General features: G+C 40.7%; 1 protein-coding gene across 3 annotated transcripts; it reads right to left on the bottom strand.

Moving 5' to 3' along the window:
* Positions 1-7,726: 7,726 nt before the first annotated feature.
* Positions 7,727-23,721, bottom strand: SFPQ (splicing factor proline and glutamine rich). 3 transcript variants are annotated; one of them, XM_025289120.2, is made up of 13 exons: positions 22,784-23,721; positions 21,911-22,099; positions 21,291-21,592; positions 21,094-21,189; positions 20,105-20,301; positions 19,922-20,006; positions 19,508-19,625; positions 19,053-19,101; positions 18,851-18,972; positions 13,281-16,428; positions 10,131-10,179; positions 9,172-9,255; positions 7,727-7,816 (listed from the first exon to the last, which is right to left on the bottom strand). In XM_025289120.2, the coding sequence occupies exons 1-10, from the start codon at positions 23,609-23,611 to the stop codon at positions 16,291-16,293; spliced, it is 2,124 nt and encodes a 707-aa protein (XP_025144905.1). In that variant the 5' UTR covers positions 23,612-23,721; the 3' UTR covers positions 7,727-7,816; positions 9,172-9,255; positions 10,131-10,179; positions 13,281-16,290. The 3 variants fall into 3 exon arrangements, with proteins under 3 accessions (XP_025144905.1, XP_025144904.1, XP_025144906.1); XM_025289119.2 differs by having other exon boundaries at positions 10,131-16,428; XM_025289121.2 differs by lacking the exon at positions 13,281-16,428.
* Between the last annotated feature and the right edge of the window lie 1,219 nt (positions 23,722-24,940).

Here is a 24,940-nt window from a genome sequence, read left to right as displayed (position 1 = left end):
TTTCACTTTCATGCATTGGAAAAGGAAATGGCAGCCCACTCCAGTGTTCTTGCCTGGAGAATCCCAGGGATGGTGGAGCCCGTTGGGCTGCCGTCTATGGGGTCACACAGAGTCGGACACGACTGAAGTGACTTAGCAGCAGCAGCAGTTAGAGATGACTGCTGATTCTGCATGTAGCTGCCCCCTCTTCTGTCTAGAAAAGCTCTCCCTACTTGTCAGAGGGAGAGTGAGTTGGCCTTTGGATAGACATCTGCCACCCTTCCCGCCTTCTCAGTTGCTGGCATCTGAAATAAAGCAAACTTTCTTTTCCACCAACCCGGCCTGCTTTTTGGGTTTTGACTGGTGAGCAGCTGGATCCACTACACACCATTTGGTAACAGTCTGACAAACTGAAGGTCTTTCTAGGAAGCTGGAACAGTGTGTACAGAGGTAAAGAGGTAGAAAACGCAAGATAAACTTGGGGAAGTACAAATAGTTTAGTTTGCATGAACAGTTGTTTCAAAGGCATAACAAAAGGTATAACTAAATAAGGAGCTATTAATAGATTTATGTGGCCTGGTAAAGGAGTTTCAGGGAGAAGGCAATTGCACCCCACTCCAGTACTCTTGCCTGGAAAATCCCATGGACGGAGGAGCCTGGTGTGCTGCAGTCCATGGGGTCGCGAAGAGTCGGACATGACTAAGCGACTTCACTTTCACTTCTCACTTTCATGCACTGGAGAAGGAAATGGCAACTCACTCCAGTGTTCTTGCCTGGAGAATCCCAGGGATGGCGGAGCCTGGTGGGCCACCGTCTATGGGGTCACACAGAGTCGGACACGACTGAAGCGACTTAGCAGCAGCAGCAAGGAGTTTCAACTTCATCTTGAGTTGACCAAAAAGTTCGTTCAGATTTTTGCTTTCTTTCTGGCCAACACATACAAGAGAAAGGGATTCTGAACACCGCATAAATAAAATTAGAGTTCTGGGGAAAAGCCTGACAGCAGCGCAAGTGCCAGTGAAGGCAGGGAGGCTGGCAGAGGGCAGCAGAGTCCCAGGGGGTCACTGACGCTGGGTTAGGATGGTTTGGGCAGATTCAAAAAGGGCTTGAATTAGATATTTAGGAAATACAATCTACAGTACTTAAAGAACGATTGCCTGAGAAAAGGGGAGGGAGATGTAAAATAATACTATTTTAAATTCTACCATAAAGGAAAGTTGTGAGAAAAAAATAACATTTGCTTTGGTTTAGTTTTTCTTTTTAATGTCTCATGTAAAATATTAAATAAAATTCCACCAAAAAAATTAAAAACAAGGAGGGGCAAGAGTACACAAGTGTAATACAACCATATATCAGAGAACCTAAAAAGTATACGATGAAGGAAAGAAAAATGAGTAACATCTGTTTGTTGCTGTTGTTTAGTTGCGAAGCAGTGTTTGACTCTTGCAACCCCATGGACCGTAGCCTGCCAGGTTCCTCTGTTCAAGGGATTTCCTAGGCAAGAATACTGGAGTGGGTTGCCATTTTCTGCCCCAGGGGATCTTCCCGACCCAGGATTGAACCCTTGTCTCCTTGCCTTACAGGTGGATTCTTTACCACTGAGCCACCAGAAAAGTCTATAATATTTATTACTTGGTTCCATACAAAAGGAAACCATATTGTTACTTTTATCTGGTTTTGCCCTGAATAGAAAAATTTGGTTTGACTCTCTAATGGAAAAATTACATTATTAGTTATTTCAGTGTGGCATGTGGGATCTTACTTCCCCGACCAGGGATCAAACCCATACACCTTGCATTGGAAGCTTGGAGGCTTAACCACTGGACCACCAGGGAAGTCCCTATAGTTTAAAGTCTGAAACCAGAAAGAGAACAGGATAAGCTGTCTAGCTGAACCCTGTTGGGTTCACTCATAATTTTATCCAGCAGTCCTTGTGGTGCTAGCACATCTTTGTTAAATTCACCATCTTATTTGATAAAAATAAATCCCTGGTTCCAAATCAATATATAAATGAAGAGCTGGTTTCCCTAAGACACAAAGTAAAATATCAATGAATCCTCACATGCAACACTTTTCCTTTTTGTCTATTACAGCTAAGGGCAGTGTTTTTGTACTGCCCGATCCAAAACCCTTTTCTCAGACACAGACTGGCTTTCTAGTCTGTTGGAATTGCTACCACAGAATGTCATTGAAATGTCTCTCCACACCACAGGCTTAGAGTTGAACATTCTCTAAAGTCCCTCTTTCTCACTGGCCTCAAAAAATAACCAGTCCCTTTTGCTTTTAGGATCTGAGACATATTTATTTTGTGGAAACAAAGAATATAAGTTCCAACCATCTCAGCTGAGGCATCAGATACGTGAGAGAAATAGCCATCTTGGTCCAGCAGTCTTCAGACAACAAAAGCTCCAGTGTCTGTCCACCTTGCGGAGGCCAGTCAACTCTCAACACCATAATAATTTGTTGTCCCAAGTCACTAAATTTAGGGGTGGTTTGTTATGAAGCATTAGATAATAGAAACTACTGAAATGGATAACAGTGGGCAAGGGGTCAGACAATTTAGGAGGCAATTTTAATAATCTGGGTCTGAGATCTCAGTGCCTCTTGCTCAAGCTGTTTGCAAAGAACAAAAGAAAAGTGTTGTGATCAAAATCCTTAATAATGGCCTACAAATGATCTTACCTCAGCCTACTGCTCAGGCCTCTTATACAACAGTCTTTTTTTAAAAACCATTTTATTGGGATGTAATTCACATACCATCCAATTCCCTCCAAAGTATATGATTTAATAGTTTTTAGTATATTCACAGATACATGCATCCATTACTACTTTAGAATGTTTTTATTACCACAAGAAGGAATCCTGTATCCTTTAGCAATTACACCTTTATTCCTACTTTCCCATTTCTCAACACCTTTCCCCCAGTCCTAAGCAACCACTTACCTACTTTGTAGATTTCCCTGTTCTGGCCATTTTATACAAATAGAATCATATAATACGCGGTCTTTTGTGACAGGCTTCACTTCTGTTGTAGCATGTATCACTACTTCATATTCCACAGTATGGATATATCACTACATGTTTATCCATTCATCCGTGACTTTTATTTCCACATTTTGGCTGTTATGAATGATTCTGTAAATATTCATGTACAAATTTTTGTGAGCATGTTTTCATTTCTCTCAGGTTATTAGACTTGCTGGGTCACATGGTAACTGAGGAACTGCTACTGTTTTCCAAGATAGCTACACAATTTTACACTCCCAATAGTGTATGCTGCTGCTGCTAAGTTGCTTCAGTCGTGTCCGACTCTGTGCGACCCCATAGACAGCAGCCCACCAGGCTTCCCGGTCCCTGGGATTCTCCAGGCAAGAACACTAGAGTGGGTTGCCATCTCCTTCTCCAATGCATCAAAGTGAAAGTGAAGTTGCTCAGTCGTGTCCGACTCTTCGCGACCCCATGGACTGCAGCCCTCCAGGCTCCTCCATTCATGGGATTTTCCAGGCAAGAGTACTGGAGTGGGGTGCCATCGCCTTCTCTGCCCAATAGTGTATGAGGGCTCTGATTTCTTCACATTTCTGCCGACAATCTAGTAGTTGTGAAGTGGTATTTTTTTTCCAACTTTTATTGAGGTATTATTGACAAACATAATTGTATAATAAAGTGTACATTGTGACTGGATACATTATGAAAGCACCTAGCAACTGCTGCTCTTTGAAAACATTTTAAGTTCTACTCTCTTAGCAAATTTCAATTCTATAATGCAGTGTTTATGAACTAGTCACCATATTACAAAGAATTGATGTTTTTGAACTGTGATGTTGAAGACTCTTGAGTCCCTTGGACTGCAAGGAGATCCAGTCTATCCTAAAGGAGATCAGTCCTGGGTGTTCATTGGAAAGACTCATGCTAAAGCTGAAACTCCAATACTCTGGCCACCTGATGCGAAGAACTGACTCGTTTGAAAAGACCCTGATGCTGGGGAAGATTGAAGGTGGGAGAAGGGGATGACAGAGGATGAGATGGCTGGATGGCATCACTGACTCAATGGACATGGGTTTGGGTGGACTCCGGGAGTTGGTGATGGACAGGAAGGCCTGGCGTGCTGCGGTTCATGGGGTCGCAGTCAGACAAGACTGAGCAACTGAATTGAACTGAACACACCATATTATCTTCAGACATCCTATAGTTGAAAGTGTGAACTGGTATCTCAGGGTATATACATGTATTTTTCATGACCAAGCTGCACAACCAGGGATGGAAGCTGGGCCCCTGCGTTGGAAGTGTGGAGTCCTAACCACTGGACTGCCATGTTCCTTTGAAGAAAAGTGATAAACCCAATATGCCCTTTTTTTGTTGAACACCTTTTCGGTGTCATATCTAATAATCTCTCGCCCAACTCAAAGTCATTTACTCATTTTCTAAGTTAATTTTATTCGTACATTTAGATTTTCAACACTTTGGTTAAGTAAATTAGTTTGGGGAATACCATGCTGTGTTAAATCTTTAAATTCTTAAAAATGGGATGTTTTCCTATTTGGCACTTTAATTTCTTCTGAGTCTTTCCCCAGACCGCACGATTGCACTCATCTCACACACTAGCAAAGTAATGCTCAAAATTCTCCAAGCCAGGCTTCAACAGTATGTGAACCGTGAACTTCCAGACGTTCAAGCCAGATTTAGAAAAGGCAGAGGAACCCGAGATCAAATTGCTAACATTCATTAGATCATCAATGAAGCAAGAGTTCCAGGAAAACATCTATTTCTGCTCTATTGACAAAGTGACTGTGTGGATCACAACAAACTGGAAAATTCTTCAAGAGATGGGAATACCAGACCACACGACCTGCCTCGTGAGAAACCTATGCAGGTCAAGAAGCAAGTTAGAACTGGACATAGAACAGACTGTTTCCAAATCGGGAGAAGGAATACATCAATGCTGCATATTGTCACCCCTAGTTAACTTATATGCAGAGTACATCATGAGAAATGGATGAAGCACAAGCTGGAACCAAGATTGCAGGGAGAAGTATCAGTAGCCTCAAACATGCAGATGACACCGCCCTTATAAAGAAAGCGAAGAACTAAAGAGCCTCTTGGTGAAAGAGGCGAGTGAAAAAGCTGGCTTAAAACTCACCATTCAGAAATCTAAGATCATGGCATTCAGTCCCATCACTTTATGGCAAATAGAGGGGGAAACAACGGAAACAGTGAGACTATTTTTCTGGGCTCCAAAATCACTGCGGATGTTGACTGCAGCCATGAAATTAAGACGCTTGCTCCTTGGAAGAAAAGCTATGACCGACCTAGGCAGCATATTAAAAAGTATAGACATTAGACATTACTTTGCCAGCAAAGGTCCATCTAGTCAAAGCTATTTCCCAGCAGTCCTGTATGGATGTGAGTTGGACTATAAAGCTGAGTGCCAAACAATTGATGCTTTTGAGCTGTAGTGTTGGAGAAGACTCTTGGACTGCAAGGGGATCCAACCAGTCCATCCTAGAGGTCCATCCTGAGTATTCATCAGGACTGACGCTGAAGCTTAAACTCTCAATACTTTGGCCTCCTGATGCAAAGAACAGACTCATTTGAAAAGATCCTGATGCTGGGAAAGATTGAGGGCAGGAGAAAGGGAAGACAGAGGATGAGATGGTTGGATGGCATCACTGATTCTATGGACATGAGTTTAAGCAGGCTCTGGGAGTTGGTGATGGACAGGGAAGCCTGGCATGCTGAACGAAGTCCATGGGTTTCCAAAGAGCCAGACACAACTAAGTGACTGAACTGAACTGAGTATTTTCCTCATCCTCCTTGACTTCAAGTATGTCTGGAACTTTTTCAAATTTGGTTGTGTTGGGTCTCCACTGTGGCACAGGCTTGAGCTTCTCTTGTTACTGCACATGGGCGCTACAGGTCACAGGCTCATGTGGAATCAAGTTCCACAACCAAGGGGCTGAAACTACATTCCCTGCATTGGAAGATGGATTAAGACCCTGGATCAATGGGGAAGTCTCCCAACCCATTTTAACATCAAAGATGGAAGGCGTGCAAAACATTACATGCCTCATACACAATTTGTTAAAAACCTAGTGGACTCGTTCTCAACTTAAGCTCCCCTCACTTCCCTACACACACTTAAAAATAGCAACTAATCAATACACCTTGCAAGGCAGGGATTTTTATTTAACCCTACTATAGCATGAGGTTAAACAACTTGTCAAATACAAGAGCATATTAAAAAGCAGACACATTTCACAAAAGTCCATACAGTCAAAGCTGTTTCTCCAGTAGTCATATATTTGAGTTGAACCGTGCCAATGAATTGATTCTTTCAAACTGTGGTGCTGTAGACTCGGTCTCTTGGACAGCAGGATCAAACCAGTCAATCCTAAAGGAAATAAGCCCTGAATATTCATTGAAAAGATTGACGCTGAAGCTCTAATATTGTGGCCACCTGATACGAAAGTTGACTCACTGGGAAAGACCCTGATGCTAGGAAGATAAGAGGGCAGAAGGGGGCAAGAAAATGAGACGGTTGGATGGCATTAACATTAGTTTTTTGAGCAAACTTCAGGAAACTGAAGGACAGAGAAGCCTGGTGTGCTGCAGCCCATGGGGTTGCAGAGTTGGGGCATGACTTAGCAACTGAACATGTAACTTGTCAAAAAAAGTTTAAAAAATTATTTTGAATATATACCTCAATTTGGTTTGTAGAACAGCTTGTCAAATTGTAATGAGTTTTCAAGAATGAAGGGGATAAGCAGATTTTATAGTAAATTACAACAGTATTTCCCTTACACTTATAGGTAACCTGAGAATTTGCCCATTACACTGTACATAAAATTCAACTCCAGTTTACAGAAATTGCTACTCAGGACAACCAAAATGTTGTATTTGGCAATATGCAATTCAGTCTTTGAGTGAAATAACACCCAATTATTCATAACCATAATTTGATAATCCTTTTCTAATACACAATAGTAGTACATAAAATGGAGAAGGCAATGGCACCCCACTCCAGTACTCTTGCCTGGAAAATCCCATGGATGGAGGAGCCTGGAAGGCTGCAGTCCATGGGGTCACACACAGTCGGACACAACTCAAGTGACTTAGCAGTAGCAGTACGTAAAAACCTACTTAGCAATTGCTTTGATGTTCAGTCACTGTCACATTAGAACCTGTTATGACTTTGCTATCTCACAGACTACAGCACACCAAGCTCGACTTTGCACCATCTCCTGTAGTTTGCTCAAATTCATGTCCATCTAAGTCAGTGATGCTAACTATCTCATCCTATGCCACCTCTGTGGCAATTAACAATTGCCGATCACATGCTAACTCCAAGACTAAAACTTATGAAGCCTGAAGGCAATTTTTTAAGGCCACACTGGGCAGTGTATAAGATCTTAACTCCCCAATCAGGGCTCAAACCTGTACCCCTTGCACTGGTCCACTGGACAGCCAGAAGTCCCTGAAGGTGATTTTTAAGATACTGACAGCTAAACCCATGAATAAATAAGGGCATTGGTTTGATTAGCTATTAAGAAGCTGGGGGTGGGGAGGTGGAAAAAAAGGCTGAAGCAGCTCTGCCAAAAAGGACTCAAGAAATATAAATCCTGAATTATGCAATTTGTTTTAAACTTATAATATGGAATGACTTCAATGCCACCGAGAAATAAGTTGCTGACACTTATGGATAAATTCTAAAAAATAGAAGAATCCTACTTAAAAACAAACCAAAACAAAATCCCATCTCGAAACATTTTTATTCAACAACAGGTTGATTCCTCTCTTTACTCTTTTCCTCACTGGGTTTCAGGACACAGTTCACGTAATCCTGCCAATTAAAAGGAAACAATTATTCCAAAAGTCATAATAATTAGGTATCAAGGTCTCAAATATTTATTAGCAACAATCAAACTTTAATCAAAGAATGTGGTAGCATAAGTATTTGATTATCTCTAGATAAATAACGGTTAAGCAGCACAAATAATTTTAATACCAGACTCACCTAGCGAGTTTATTAAATTTTATTTCCATCTTCTACAAGAACTTTTAGTTACAACCAAACTCTTAAAAGCCAGATCTCTTCAAGATACTCCATTAATTGGCACCCTCTGGTGGCTTGGGCAGTAAAGAATCCACCCCCAATGCAGGAGACCCAAGTTTGATCCCTGGGTCAGGAAGATCTCCTGGAGAAGGCAATAGCAACCCACTCCACTATTCTTGGCCTGAGAAATCCCACTGACAAAGGAGCCTGGCGGGCTACAGTCCACGGGGTTGCAAGAATTAGACACAACTGAGCAACTAATAACTTTCTAAGGTATAAGACATAGATCTCAATTCTCCCATTTCTGCTTAAAATTCAACTGATTAATAGCCCTTTATATCTAAGTGATACCATGAGCAAATGCAATTTTTTTTACATGAGACAGGTAAGCTACTATCTACAGCCCATTTTGTTAAAAAAAAAAAAAAAAAAAAAAAGGCAGCTTTACTGGAACACAGTCATTGTCCATTTGTCTACCTAATGTCTATGACTGCTTTTTAGCCAGAAAGGCAGAGTTGAATTGCCCTTTAAAATTGCCAACCCTGTAGGATTTTGTTTTCCATCTATTCTACCAGTGACTCCACCATTTAACTATCTGGATGAAAAACAGGAACTTCAAATCTTCTGAATCTTCCTCTGCATTGTTGAATGGATGCAAAGGTAAATAAAGCTATATATATTTTTATTAAAAACTTAAGTCCCTGTTTTTCCCAAGGCTTTAGCCAAACAAGACTAAAGCCAAGGCCTACCACACCTCAGAAGACTTAAAAAAAAAAAAAAAAAAAAAGAGATTAAATATTTAAGTAAATGTTATAAAAACATACTTGCTACAAAAAAGTTTTAACACAAAAGAAATTAAAATGAGATATCCACATAAGTAGTTATCTTACACCACCCAAGATTCCTTCTGAAGACAATTTTTTTAAAGATATTTTTGATGTGGACCATTTTAAAAGTCTTTATTGAATCTGTTACAAGACTGCTTCTGTTTTATGCTTTAGTTTTTTGGCCCCGAGGCATGTGGGATTTTAACTCCCTGCCAGGGATTGAACCCTCACCCCCTGCATTAGAAGGCGAAATCTTAACCACTGGACTGCAGGGAAGTCCCTGAGGACAGTTTCGAGTTAAGAATCTCAACTTACCTTGATACTTCATCAGTCTAACAAGTTGTGGCTTTCTTTCTTGACCAGTTCATGGTGTGTGACGTCTTGAGAACTTATATCCACCTATCATTAAAATATAACTTTGTTATGATAACATATTTGGCATATCTTGAACAAAACTGATTTTTAACATGTACATTTTATCGGACATCAACAGGTATGTATTTTGGCATAGATTTGGATTTCAGTAGTGGTTTGTTTTTTTTTTTTTTGGCTATGGGCTTCCCTTGTGGCTCAGACAGTAAAAAGAATCCAACTGCAAGGGAGAAGACCTGGGCTCGATCCCTGGGTTGGGAAGATGTCCTAGAGAAGGAACGGCTACCCACTTCAGTACTCTTGCCTGGATAATTCCATGGACAAAGGAGCCTGGCAAGCTGCTGTCCATGGGGTTGCAAAGAGTTAGACGTTTACAACTGAGCAACTTTCACTCTCACAGTTAGTGTTTAGGTAAGACCTGGCATTGTAGTATGCATCTACTGGAAAAAATCTGTATCATTAAGTGAACCCCTGAAGCGCAAACCCATGTTGTTCAAAGGTCAAATGTACTTAAGGAATTCTCCCTACCAATGACTAAACAATTGTTCTTCACAATTTACACTGTAAAAGGAATCTCAAGATTTCTGAATTGGACCCAAGCTGATTTTAGAGTACCAAAAAATACATCATTTCTCCACAAATTCAAGCCTTTTCTGATCTAACGCCATCTTTTTCTTCTATTGTTTAACATTTTTGTAGTAAGTATTCCCAGCCTTTTCTCTTTCCAACTCATATACACCCACACACATCTATTTTAAAAAAACAAAAATACAGGGGTATCAAGAGGTGAACATCTTAAAAAATCAAATAGCTTTCACCCCACACAGTTAAATCAAAATCATAACCATTAAATAGAAACCAAACCCCAAATCCTTAATAGGTAGACTTTCAAGGAAGCTTACTTCAAGTGAATGAGCACTCCAGTTATCAGCCAACATCAATCATTCTTACCTAAAGAATAATAAGAAAAAGTTAATATAAAAGACAAGGGCATGAAGACTAGAAATGCTAATTTCAAAATTTAAAGAGTAAAATTCCAGAAACAAAGATTGGGGGCAAGTTACAGCATAAAAAATAGGAAGAAACTTCATGGGGGAAGTGGGTGGAATCTAAAATCATTCTGAAGTAGCAGTAGACACCTGAATTAGAGTGAGAACTGTATCTTCTTTGTATTTACAAAAGCCTAACTGCATTTTCACCAGTCTGAGCACAATGAAGTTTGACTGCAACCCAAAATATACTATCCCTTATGTGAAGGTATGTGACAACGTTTACCTAACCAAATGAGTTTTAACATCGGCTCTTTTCATATAAAAGCACATACCCTGCTCCCCACCAAGTATGTCTTCCATTCTCAGGTGGACTGACCACCTTCAGCAGTCCTCCTCCAAGAGTGCCCTCCCCGTTCCACAGTACACAACAATGCAGTTGTTATCCTGCACTCCTATATATTTGCCTCATTCTTTCCCTCTTAAGTCCTCACTGAGTTTTAAGTTACGGCAGGGAAGCTATGCCTTATCAGGACAGCAAGGAGCCTGAGTTTTTCTGAGGGAGAAGACATTCACCTTCACTATATATGCCTGGCAGAGCCACAGTGCACAAAAACCAGAAAGATCAGCCTTAATCCAAATTCCAGGTTTTTCTTCCTCCCTGATAATCAGAGACTGCCAAGGGTATATGAAATAGTTCCCTGTTGCACATGTACCATCCATAAGGGATACTATATCGTTTTGCATTCTTCCTCCATTCTCCAGATTATCCTGTTCTGCATCCAGCCCCTTTTTCACCCTCTGAATAAATCTTTTCAGCACTGGTGTTCAAAAGCAACATTTATGTTTGATGGTTTACCAGCAACTGTGTGATTTCCACAGTTGAGTCTTAAAAATTGCCAATCATTATCTAGCAGCAATGACAGATGATTAGGAGCAGCCAAATCCTCTGAATTCTTTCCCTAACAGGCAGCCATTTGAGAACTGCACTAGCTGACAGAGCACTGAAACGTTATCAGCTAAAGCCCAAACCAAATAAAGGCCCAGAACAAACATCCCAGCTCTCTAAAACCTATCCAAAATCATTAATGTTAAGGCAGTAAATGCAGGACTGTGGATCATGTCACTGCAGCTGACAATGATTAACAATAAGAAACATGCAACCCCCATTAAAGTTAAAAGTCCAAAACTAGTCACACGCATCTCTTTATCGGGAAAAATGAGACTATTATGCACTCTTTGTAGGTTTTGCAACCTTATATGAAGAGCACCCATTGCATTTCTTTCATCTTTCATAAAGCACCGGTATCTATTCCCAGGGGCCTAACAGTACGAAAATGCATTCTGGCATCACACCTCTGAACTTGCGACCATTGTCATTAAAAATAATTTTTGTTTGCAATAAGAAAAGACTATGAAATACAATGCAAGCACCTGGGATATAGTTACTATTGAAACCCGTTTATCCCGTTTTTTGACTGATTTTTAAAAAGACCCTCTGCACTAAAATTCACAAATTACAGCTGCATACAAATCGAAACTATTAAGAATCAACTTAAGTCACAGGTTTCTCATTGAAAGTGCAAAAGCCTATTCATCTTGAAATAAGCAGAATGAAGCAAAATTACCCCCCAACCCGATGATGTCCATGTATTAAGTACATTCTCTCAAAAGTGCTATTGACTGTTAAGAAATAAACCTGATCTTTTATTTCTAAACAATCACTGAGCCACGGTAGCCAAGTGCTGGCTACCAACTTCATGGATTATGCCATAGGAAAGCCCCATCAGAACTGCATGCCAATTTCGTGACACTATTGTCACTAACACTGAGCGTTACGTTTGAGGTACATTGTATTACTAATACAGAGCTGAACTAGTCACCATTTGTTCTTTCATCTAGCAGGAGTCAAGTCATTTGGCTGAATGGACTGCATATTAAAGTTACAAGTCTGTCCCCACCATGTGAACTGCTTGCCAAAGAGCAAGGCATTTTTCTTGATACAAAAGAAATTCTCATAATCATGAAGAGTTTTGCCAACATTTATGCGAAGTAAACCAAACTTTCCAGTTACAGAGCAGAAAACATTATACATGAAAGCTATTTCTCATGCATGCTAGCTAAAAATCAGTTCATAGACCAATGTTCAGTTGAATTGAGGTCTGGAACAACTGTTGATGCAAAGCTTAAATCCTGAACAACAGAGAGGGTACTTTTGAAGACTTACTATTTTGGTAATTGAACAATTTGGATTGCAACATCTCATCCCTAAAAAGCTAAGGGAACCAAATTCAAAAAGCTACCCTGAACATTTGCAGTTATCCTACAGAATACGACGAAGTCTTACAGTTGGGAAATGATTCCCAACATGTATTCAATAGGCAAGTCAACATGCCACACCATCTTCCCCCAGGTTTAGAGTATAGACATATTTAGACAAATCACAGAACTTGAACTATTCATGTTAGATTCCCATCTATGCCCCCAGTTAGTAACAAAGCTGTTCCCATGGAGCCCATTTAAAAAATGTTCAAATCACATTGCAAAAAAAAAAAAAAAAAAAAAACAACTGTACTTTTAGTTTTAATTCACTCAACCCTGTGGAGTAATAACCAAGATTGCACTCTGAAATTGATATTGCTGACCTCTGGGAAGGTCAGTTTGCTATAAGAGAAACTAATTGTCACGTGCTGTATACAGTCTGTGTCAAGATGCTAAAAGCACTCTACTTTCCAAATATGGTATGGTCCCCTCTCCCCCACACCACTCATGTGTTTCATGTTATCTTCAGTTACGATGCAACCAAAAACCACACAACTGAATCAGATACATACCAAATACTCAAGTTTGCACTTTTTATCTGAGAACTGCAACAGCACTGAATTCTGCCTGACAAATTACAGCTCTAACCCAAACCCACACAGTTTTGATATAAGCTAGCTTTATCATACACGTGTTAGGTGCTGCACTGTAATTTCATTGTCAGAAGTATGATGTCAGAATGCCCACGGAATAAAAGTACATAGCAAGTCACCAAGTTAGATTATATTGCTTGTTACCTACCTGTATGCAGTCGGCAATGAGAATCTCGGAGCAAGCAGGAATACTACATCCGGGTCCTAATGTCCATTGCCATTTGCGGTACTACGTTCCTCACAGTTACGCACTGCAGAAATGCTGGCTAAATGCAGTTATGTAGCAGGCCACTACTTTAATAGTGCACAATTGCAGTCCAAGAACACCAGAAAATATTCCGCCACAAACTCAGTGGCTTGCCCAAGAAAAGCCAAGTATCTGAATTTTGATCTGCCATGATATGCCACTTACAAAAATTGCACAGGCGTAACATTACAATTTCCCAAATTATTGTCTATTTATATTAGTGATATAATACATCTAATAAAGAGTGGTGGGGTTTACAGTACTTCTTAGAAGTTTAATTGGTGTTTTAAGCCAAGAAGATTATGGTTTCACTGAACATGAACCAATGGGTTAAGTTTCTAAAGTCCCTATTAAATACACTGGGATCTCGTAGAGAATGCATTTTTTAAAGATAAGGAGTAATAAGAGGAGCAGTTAGTTTAAAAACAATCAAGTGTTCCTCTTAAAATTATGAGAGAAAGTGGAGAAGAGGAAATGGGGGCAGGTGGTTTCTTTAAATGAGAAGACTGGCCAAAATACCTCTAAACTACTACCTTCCCTTTCCCACCCCAAGTTTCATAAATCAGCTTTTAGGAATCTACTTTTTGAGATGATTTAAATTCACATTAGGCTATCATATACATTGCAGGACTTGTTCAAAGTCTGAGTAGCTTACAACCCTTGATACACTGCTATTTCAGTGATAAGTCAAAACTTAGTTAAAACTAAGCAACATTATTTGCTAAACAATGTTTAGCAATTCTACACAGTAAGGCTATCAAAACCACAACTTTTAGGAGATAATCCATTAGCATCCTTCACCACTCTTCAAAGGTACAGTACTACGAAAAGCTTATTTTAGGGGTCTGTGCCAGCATCCCTTTACAAAGAAAGGCATGTAATCTGAAAAATAAACTGAAACATTAATTTTATAGGCAGATTTTCCCATTTCCCCACCAGCCCCCACCCACACATTCAAGTTCACCCTCTGTGGGTGTCCCATGAACACCCCTTATTTTCTTATCATTAACGGAGTCCCTACCATACAATTCAAATTGTAATGGACTCCTTTCAAATCAAGACCCTTGTTTCCAATACAGAAAATCCCATACATTATCACCAATTAATAACTTGGGACACAACTTCCTCCTATAATTATGGTAGAACTACTCATTTCCAAGTGTCTTGGTGAACAGAAATAATGAACATTTTCTAATGAGATTCTCTCCCTTAATTAGCACACCAGGTACCTGTCAGTCACACAACCAGAATTTGGTGGCATGCCTTTATACTCCACTAGTGTTTTAGTATTAACAGGTTTCCTATGCACAGTGCTCAATTGTTTCAACTATAGGTTTCCCTTTGTACTCAGGCACAATACTAAACTTACTTCAGCATTTAAAGATTTGATTTAGAATTTTACTTTTGCCAATTAACACTAAAAGAGGTGAAAAGGAGGAAGACACATTCCACAGTAAGAGTTCTATAATGTACAAATTAGAATGGAAACAGCTAAAATCAAAGCCAAACCATTCAATTACTTTACCTACTACTTTTAGGAAATTGTTCCTCTGCTTAAAAATACACTGGGAAAGCAGGTGTTCCCATTGTACTAACAGACACCAGTAACAATCTATTTTATTAATAAGTCAAAATGTCTCTGATGGAAGGAGAGTCAATGAAGTTGACGTTAAACTGACACCACCATTGAAACACTCCAAAAGCTTTATGGTGGGAGGAAGGAACATCTGTACTGTGTAGCACGAGCAACTGTCTCCAGATTTTGTGCCACATCAAAAGGAAACTATGAAAAACAAAAATGTTTCTTAAGAATGGTTCTCTGCAACCCTATGTTATTAACAGTCACTACAAGCTCTTAGAAAACAGACTAGGTTTTTTTCATAGTCCTACAGATTTTGCCCAATAGAAGTAGCACAAGGAGATGTAAAAGTTAGATTACAAGTATATACATTTCTAACCTACTTTATGATTAACTATACCTCTTATTTTTGAATTATTCACACTAAACTCCACCTTTATAAATCACTTAAAAGTAATACATGAAAAGGCTTCATGTTTAACAATCTTTAATTTAAATGTGAAAGTTCAATACAAGCCATTTGTAGGGCTTGGGACTCGTTTTTTAAAAAACAAGAATGGAGGAATGCAACAAAATGATCTTTCCACTTTTTCTTCAGAAACTTTCAAGGAAAGAATAGATCATAGGGCCATAAAAGATCCATTTAAGTCATACCCACTTTCTCCCCCTACCAAGTCTTACACCCATTCCATAATCTTGATACACATTCCTGGATGAAGATTTACAGTTCAGCTTTGCTTACATAGCCATTTAAAAATACTTAGCACCAGCTTGCTTCCTTGCCAAACAAATCAAATCATGAAACTACTTCAATAAGTATTTCTTCTTTTTAAAACAAGGGGGTACTTATAAGTAGAAAGCAATACTTAGCCTACAAATAACATTTCCCAGAAATGGCATATGCCATTCAAAGGCCTAGACACGCTTATGCTTTCCAAGTGGAATACCTAGCCTAATGTGCATAGAAGCATGAATGGCAAAGTTGAAGATCAATATCATAACTATTTTTTCTATTTATTTGAAGCACAGTAAAAAAAAAAATTGGTACACTTTGGAAATTCAGTGGCACAGGTACACTGCCGTAACTTGAGGGACATTATACAGTTTAAAAAAAAAAAGGAAAAAAAAAGGAAGAAAAAAAAATTCCCCTGTTGCAAACACTGCATTACATAATTTTACCTGCCCCAACAGACCATTTACAAATATTAGGTCAATAAACTGCTAACATCCATAAAAAGGTTGCTTTCTTACTAAAATGCAAGAATTTAAAAGACTGGTTATCTAAACAAGAAAAGACAAAAACAAACTGGAATGAAAGCCTAGATATCACATCTAAAATCGGGGTTTTTTGTTTGGGCCTTCATACTCTTCTCTCCCTCTACCATATCCTGCTGGAGTTCCAGGCCCCATTCCTCTAGGACCCTGTCCACCCACAGGTCCCGCACCTCCCTGCCCAAAGCGCTCAGTACGCTATTGGAACAGTAATTAACAGTTCATTATATGTAGTTGATGTCCATGTGTGTTAAGTAAATATTTTAGAAGGTTCCGTAGTCAACGTTCGTCGATACAATCACCAATGAGTCGATCCACAGGTACCGGGAACATAGAAAGGAAAAAAGGGTAATTTGAAAATTAGTTTACGATAATACATGCCTTGTGGTATGTTCCCACTTGAGCCATTCTCATACACCTGTTTCAAAGAATAGATCTTCCCTGTAGTGCTAAAAAATTTAAGAATTAGTGCAGATGTGAAAACCCATTCCAAAATGAGTTTTAAGAAATTTCACATCAGATTAACCCACTGAAAAGCTTACAAACTTCTCACTTTCAAGGTCTGAACAGGAAATTTAATTTCCACGTAAGCCTAACAAGCCCAACCAGACAGATTCAATTCACTCAATGAAGTGACAAAGACCTACTCACCAGTTAGTGGTATGTGCTGCATAAGAAACCTTGTGCTTTTCAAGATCTTAAGACACATCTGCTAAGTTGCAGAAATCTTAAAAGGTTCAAAGTTTTTAATAAAATGCTACCAGACTACAAAAAGAAAAAGAATAGAAGACTAATAGGTTTAGTCACTTAACCGGCACAGTAATTTGATTTAAAAGTGTTGCCATCTTCTCTCCAAGTATATCACCTTCACAGCCATCACTACATAAAACCAGAGAAATTATGTTCACAGTACTGTTCTTTATAGTTGCAAATTAACTGAATATACAGCCCACCCTCATAACAGCCCAACTTTTCATTTTCCCTTATGTCTGTGAAAAGTCCCGACAGTTATGATTCCGTGTTTTGGGTGTCTCCCAAACAGCATTAATACCAAGCTTAAGTGACTGCAATAAAGCAGGACTTTATTCCATCTTGTTTTAGGTTAATTCTAGTCCTAGAAACCTATGATCCCAAACAGAGTAACCCTACAGATATGCAAGCACAGCAGCCTGAACTCTCTCTCAAATTCATATAAAGCAGACCAATTATTAAGAGTATTGCTCAAAACACAAAACAAAGCCCCAAAACAGAACAAAAATCCAACAAAACCCCCCAGAAATTAAAAAAGGCATCAGGGTTTAAAAATGTTATTATAAATAATTTCAACATGCTTCCTATAAAATACTACAGGGCTACTTAAGACTAAATCCTAATCCTTCAAACTATTTCAAAATCCTAACAATTTTAGGTTTTCAGCGCATTGTATTATCTCAAAAAGGTGAAAAGGAAATTTGGGGGTTTGTTACCACATCATCTTAGAATCCAGAAGCTACACATCACAAGGACTATAGAACCTGAATTGTGGGAACATCATGTCAAATTAAGTTACAAATTTGATATATAACCTATGTCTGACTATTAGGAAGCATATAAACCAAAATATAACTCACATTATTTTTAAAATTCATTTTGAAGCTAACAGCGCTACATTTAACCCTCCAACTATTTATGATTCTAATCTTCAAAGCCTTAAGCAGATGAGGCCCCATTCTAAATCCTTATTATTTGTAAAATGAATCTAGTGAGCTATATACTGCAGCTTCTCTCCTTTGCCAAAAGACTGTAGATGAACTAATTAGATTCAATTCGGTTGTGACAAAGCACTTTTCTCCAAACCCACCTCTACAGCCAATATTCAGTTCTTCTAAGGACTGTAAAATCCCGTATCACCACTCAGACCAATTCTCTTGGTTGTTCTAAAGGATCCTGACACGCTATCTGTACAGCTAAAATATGACACCATCAAGAAGGTTCAGATCAAATGCACACAACTAGTATGCTAAAAAATAAGTGACTTTTGCTATTCTGAAGCAAAGAGATGTCCATTTATTTTAGAAAGTACACCTAAAGACAGGCCCAACAGGAGGGAAACGACGAGTCCGAAGACTAAACAATTCCCTTTTCATGGATAAAGTCACACCAAATGTAGGTCAAAGTCCTAAACATTGCTAAAACATGCCTAAAGCTACAAGCTACAAACAAGTCTGATTCACACTTATGGCAAATACCAGCTTTATGAATGACAACTTGCCATTTGATTACTCTCACTTGGATGTAGAATAATCAGTAGTATCTAACATTTAGAATTTGGATTTGCCATGAACTACTGTGCAAAAGTACACAAGCAATATAATGGAAAGCACCTAAATCTACTTATTGCCAAAGATAACTCCCAACATACTAACAGTATTGACTTTTTGTTGGCAACCTTATCAGGTGGTTACCACATTGAGTTCTTCTATGTTGCCAAGGTATTCACCAATATTACGGATTTACACGATAGGGAAACTAAAAGAAGTCCAGTCACCTACTTAAAAAAAACAAAAACAAAAAAAACACACACACGTAAGTTGTGAGAATGAGAATTTCCTTTTGAACTATGTCCCACAAGATACATTACCATGTCGCTTCCCATCATGGAACCACTCATTGTTGCCGGTGGAACGCCAGGATTAGCTTCATAACCTATGCCACCACCACCACCTAGAGGTGGAAATTTCTGGCCTCCTGAGCCATAGGGATCTAGGAAACAAAAATGCTGGTTACCCCTCAACCAAAATACTGCTCTTCATTAATATTACTAATTTAATTTTCATTCTTACCTCCCATGTTCATTGCTCCTCCACCACCCATTCTCATGTCTCTTTCTCTCTGAAATTAAAAAAAAAAAAAATCCTTTCATACACTTCTACTAAACCCATACCAAGCATTCTTAACTTGGTAATTCTTAACTTGGAAATTCCCTAACAAGGAATTTGCAAAGCTTAACAAAAATTGTTTTCAACTTAAAGGAAAAAACCAATTAGGCAATTTTTTAAAAGATGCCATTATCAAAAAAACCTATAAAGCAAGCTTCTTCCTAACCAATGCAATCTTTTGGCCCACCCAAGAAGGTAAAACTCAAGGCCCATCAATCATAAACACTTGGGTTAAAAAGAAAGCAAGAAAAAGGCAGAATAGCTACCATGTGAAAAGTGATATTTAACTGAATAAACTGCACCCTAGGTATCCACAAATTCTGTAGAAAACTCCGATTACATTGCAAAAGTTTACTTACTGGATCCATATAGCCCATCCGACTATAACTTTCCTCTCTTTGGCGTCTCATCTGTTCTTCCATCTCACGTTGACGAATCATCATCTCTTCTTCCCTCCTACGTCGTTCTTCCTCTTGCCTGGAAATATTCATCAAGTATGTAAACAAAAACTTTATGCACATTAAAAAAATTCAGCTTGAAGGAAACTAGTAGTTTACTTAAGAGCATTACAGCAAATGGAAGGTTGGGACTAAGGAGAAAATCCCTAAATGTATTCCAGCAAAGTAAATGAGCCATATAACAGAAATCTCTATTTCACAATTTAAGCATTAAACCAACACTGACATAGTATTTAATATCTCTGTACCTCAACTGACTCACCTGCAAAATTTAGGTACACTTAACACTGAAACAAAGGTTTGACAAAATTGTACCTCAATTGCATCTCTTTACGTTTCTGCATTTCTTGATTGTGCAGTTCTTCCATGCGTCTTAATTCTTCCTGGCGTCTCATTAGATCTGAACATTGGAAAATTCTGTTATAGATTCACATTAACAAATTCTAATATGCTCAAAAGGCAAATGATGCTACCGGCAAAATTCAGAAGGTATTCTACCTTGACGCAAAAGATTTGCCTGATGCTCATGATAGGCATCTTCCATTTCACTTTCCAATTTGTCTTTTGCATCTTTCATGTTTTTTTCAACTTGTTCCCGCTGCTGTTTTTCCATTTCATCAAGGGACTTCCACCGCTGAGAATACTCATACTCAAATGTCCCATGCTGGGCAAAACGAGGAGGGGTTTCTCTCTCCCTGACAATATTTAAATATGAAATAATTTATGGATGCACACAAGAAATATATGTATCTGATGTCCCCTAAAATACACTGGTCCTTCCACTGGCTTCTCACTTCTAAGAAATACTGGAAGGCAAAAATCACCTTGATTCTTAGTTATCTTATCTCTTTACACATTCCAGGATGATACTAGACAGTAACACAGGCAATGAAGATCAATCCTACCTTCCTCACTGTCCTAATTCCACTTCCCAAGCCAAGTTTCAATTCAAAGAATATTTTTCCAACCCTGAAAAACCAGGATATCTACAACACATCTTAACAACTGTTAAGAACAAAACAAGATTGCATATAAAATATACCTACCACAGAAACAAACACTAGGTATTTGAATGACTGCTTCAAATCCTCTAGCTTTCTAAACCTGAGGTTTTCATTAAGCATATCTAAGATTTTTGTACATATTAAGCAAAACTGAAAAATTATAAAGTTCTCCGAACTTACGGCTGCTGAAGGGGAAAGGATAGTTCGAGTTTGGGTAAGACATGCACACATTCCTTTTAAAATAGATAACCAACAAGAACCTACTGTACAGCACAGAGAACTTGGCTCAACTCTACAGGGCAGACAGGATGGGAGGGGCGTTTGGGGGAGAATGAATACATCTACATGTATGGCTGAGTCCATTTGCAGTTCACCTGGAACTATCGAACACCGTCAATCTGCTATACCCCGAAACAAAATTAAAAATTTAAAACAAAAAAATATGAACGAGTTCTCTTTTGTACTTTAAGAAATTGTTCTTACTTTTGATACATTGGATTCTTCTGGGCAAGTTTTTCAGGAAGACCATCTTCATCATCTAACTGTTCAAGTGGTTCCACAATGACTGGACGAGGAGTTCTAACAACAAAAATGGTTCCATCTTAATTTTGTTCCATCTATATCGCAATTTCTTCATAAATTAATAAATAAGAGTTACTAAGATAAACATAAAAACTTACGTTGTCAGTAAGAAAACACCTTCACTGCATCTTTCAAATGCTTTTCTTGCTGCTGGTTTAGAAGCAAATTCAACAATGCCTTTCCCTGTAGATCTTCCACGATCATCCACAATTACAACAGCCCTTTCAATAGGACCAAACTGGCTAAAGGCTTCTTCCAACAGTTCATTGGAAACATAAGGTGAAAGATTTCGAACAGAAAGGGCAGCAGCATGTGTGGCAAATCGAACCCGAAGCTGTCTACCTCTCATGGGTGTATCATCAAGTTCAGCTTTAGCTATTTCCGCCAACGCTCTCGATTCCTGCAAGCATCAAACATACACTCAAAGTTAATGACCTCAAAACTGGCTAATGCCCACCCTAAAATTGTTACAAGTCTAACCCCCAATCCTATTCTTCTGCCAGCTCAATTCAACTTATCTCCAAGCAGTCTTCCCTGACACTTACCACCCAATCCCCCGTTTTAAATACTATTATGCACTATAGAGCAGCTACATCTTTTCTGTTAGTGATGAAAACTTTATAAAAGTTGCTGGTTCAGAAAACACTATGTAGTAGTAAAAAAAAAAAAGAGAGAGAGAGAGAGAATTCCACCAGAAAAACACAAAAACCAAACTCACAAGCTTAATAAATCCAAATCCTTTGCCTTTGTTTATAAAAACTTCTCCTGGTTCTCCATATTTAGCAAAAAGTCTTTTGAATTCATCCTCCGTGATGTCTGCAGGTAGATTACCAACAAACAACCGACAACGCTGGGTGTAAGTTTTCTCTCCAGGCCTCCTCAGGAGTGACAAGTTGGCTTTAAACCCCTGATATAAAAGGAAGGAAACTTTCAGATACAAGGTACCTCTGCAAGTAGGAAGAACCAATAGTCTTTTCCCAGAACTGAGTATGTTACCAATCCAATCGGGTTGCTCTTCTGTTGCCTTTAAAGATCGTATTACATGCCTAACCGGACTTCCAAAGTAAATCACTCCTAACATTAAAAAGCCTAAACCATCCTATACTCTTGAGAAGTCTCTTTAGAGAGTAGGCTCTGTCTGTATCAGGAACCTCGTCAACCGTTTATGCCTAACGTCCCCGACAGCATCAAAACTATAGTGGACAAAAATTAAAAGGGTGGAAGGGTATGAATAAAACGATTAAAACTCTGTTGTCAACGACGAAACCTGTGGCTAAGCGCTAAGAGAAAAACTCGACCGATGTCGTCAATCCTAAATTTCAAGCTATACTCTTTACTCTGGACCCCAGGATCCGTTAGCTTTAACAGGGCCCATCAAACTTTCCTCAAACCACCCGCTGCCAACCCGGAGGCCTCCCCAGGGATGCCGCTCGCGGACCCGCGCCGTCCGCCCCTCAGTCCCGCAGCCCCGCCCACCCACCGCGGCCTCCCGCGCGCACGCGCCCTTTCCGGTCTCCGACAAAATGGAGGGCGGGGAGAGGGGCCGCCGCCATCTTAGGAAAGGCGACGCGTAGCTCAGGTTAACACTCACCTCAGAGTCCGAAATCTTTTCCTCGCTGCGGCCGCCGGGCCCTCCGGGCGGCGGCCCTTGGTGGTGCTGCTGGTGGTAGGGCGGATGGTGCTGCCGGCCCCCGCGGGGCTCCCCGCCACCTCGGTGCGGCGGCTTAGGGTGGCCGCCAGGAGTGCTTAGGCCCGGGCCGCCGCCAGGCTTCGGCCCGCCTGGCATTTTGCCGCCCTTGGGGCCGCCGGGTCCCGGGCCCTGCTTAGGCCCGGGCACCGGGCCCCCTGCAGGTGGTGGAGGCGGCGGGCCCCCAGCCTGAGGGGGGGTGGTGGGCACCCCACTGCTCGGCGGAGCCGGTGGAGGCGCACCTGGGGGCGCCGAGGTGACAGCGGGCGGCGGGGTCGGGGTGGGGCCTGGCCCCGTGGGGGCCCCCGAGGTCGGGGGTGTGGCGGGCGGCGCCGAGCCGGTGGCCGGAGGGGCGCTGCCTACTCCGGGAGCCGAACCGGGTCCTTGAGGAACAACAGACTTGGATGAGTCCTGTGGCGGCGGCGGCGGCTGCTGGTGCGGCGGCTGCTGATGGGGCGGCTGGTGCGGCGGGGGCTGAAGCGGCGGCGGCTGCTGTGGTGGCGGCTGCTGCGGCGGTGGCTGCTGCTGTTGCTGGTGCGGAGGCGGTGGCGGGATCTGAGGCTTGGGGCCACCTTGGCCCGGCACGGGCCCCATGGGTCCGCGATTCTGATTGAGGCCCATGCCGGGCGGCGGGGAGCGGAAGTCGTGGAGGCCGCCGCGGCCGCCTCCTCCTCCGCGTCGGTGGAAGCCGCCACCGCCACCTCCCCGGCTTCGGAACCGGTCCCGAGACATGTCTGTGATCAAGGGGCGGTCGAGGCAAAAGCGGAGAAGACGTTCAGGGAACGTGGAGGCCACCTTGCTTCGCACAAGATGGCGGATGACACAGGCGGCGCGCCGCCTTTGTCCTCTTCTTATATAGGCCTGCTGGCATGGCCCCGCCTACTTCTCGATCGGTAGCTCCAATAGCCAATTGCAAGTACTGTGCTTGGTGACGCTAGGTTACGAAGATCTCATCTCTCCTATTGGCTCTCGATGAGAGGCGGGAGGAATGGAGTGGTTGAAGATTTCAGTCGGCCAATGAGCGGGAAAGGAGTTTGTAGGCCACCGTGATTTGCTGGAAGATATTTGAATGGGTTTTCCAGAGCAATTTTCCCGTGAAAGCAAATAGCCAGGGCCCTATCAGCTCCTGGGGAGAGATGTTAGAAGACCCTTTTCTTTCTTGATTGCCCTTATGAGCAGACTGCTGGTATCTTTCCACAGAAAGAAGAGAAGTCTCCAGTTCAAAAGCATAAATTAGCTTTGTGCTGGGCCAATGGAATTAGAGAAAAATTTACAGATTTCGTACACAGCCTTTACTGATTTGATTTTGGAACCTCATTGGAGTATTGGTTCTAGCAGTATAAATGTCTCAATAGGCTTAAGTGAGTGTTCTTTTGCTCAAAAAGGCCTTGATTTTGTGGTATATATGTAGACTATTTCGGAGAAAGCAATGGCAACCCAATCCAGTACTCTTGCCTGGAAAATCCCATGGACGGAGGAGCCTGGTAGGCTGCAGTCCATGGGGTCACGAAGAGTCGGACACGACTGAACGACTTCACTTTCACTTTTCACTTTCATGCATTGGAGAAGGAAATGGCAACCCACTCCAGTGTTCTTGCCTGGAGAATCCCAGGGATGGCGGAGCCTGGTGGGCTGCCGTCTATGGGGTCGCACAGAGTCGGACACGATTGAAGTGACTTAGCAGCAGCAGCAGCATATAGACTATTTACAAACACAGATCACAGAAGGAATTAAACATTTTTCTTAATTCTACCACAGAACACTTGATGAGCAGATTAAGATACTTTAAAATTACCATATTAAAAAATATATATGGAATCAACCAATGGACAACATCCTTCTTATTTCGAAGTGCATGAGCCATTTCCCTTAATACCTCTCCTAATTAGTGTCATCTAGAGACCTTTGGGTGGATCACTCCTCTGGTTAATATTAGCCCATGGCTCATGTCTTCTTTTCTAATTCTGTATATCAGTCACCATCTGAATGGATGACCACCCAATAATACTCTTGTCAATCCTTTACCTCCTCGCCTCCAGCCATCTTTCCTTCTATCCTATG

Source organism: Bubalus bubalis, chromosome 6, assembly GCF_019923935.1.
Source record: "Bubalus bubalis isolate 160015118507 breed Murrah chromosome 6, NDDB_SH_1, whole genome shotgun sequence".
Classification (NCBI taxonomy): domain Eukaryota; kingdom Metazoa; phylum Chordata; class Mammalia; order Artiodactyla; family Bovidae; genus Bubalus; species Bubalus bubalis.
The sequence above is the reverse complement of the archived record's forward strand: the minus strand, read 5'-3'. Positions and strand labels throughout refer to the sequence as shown.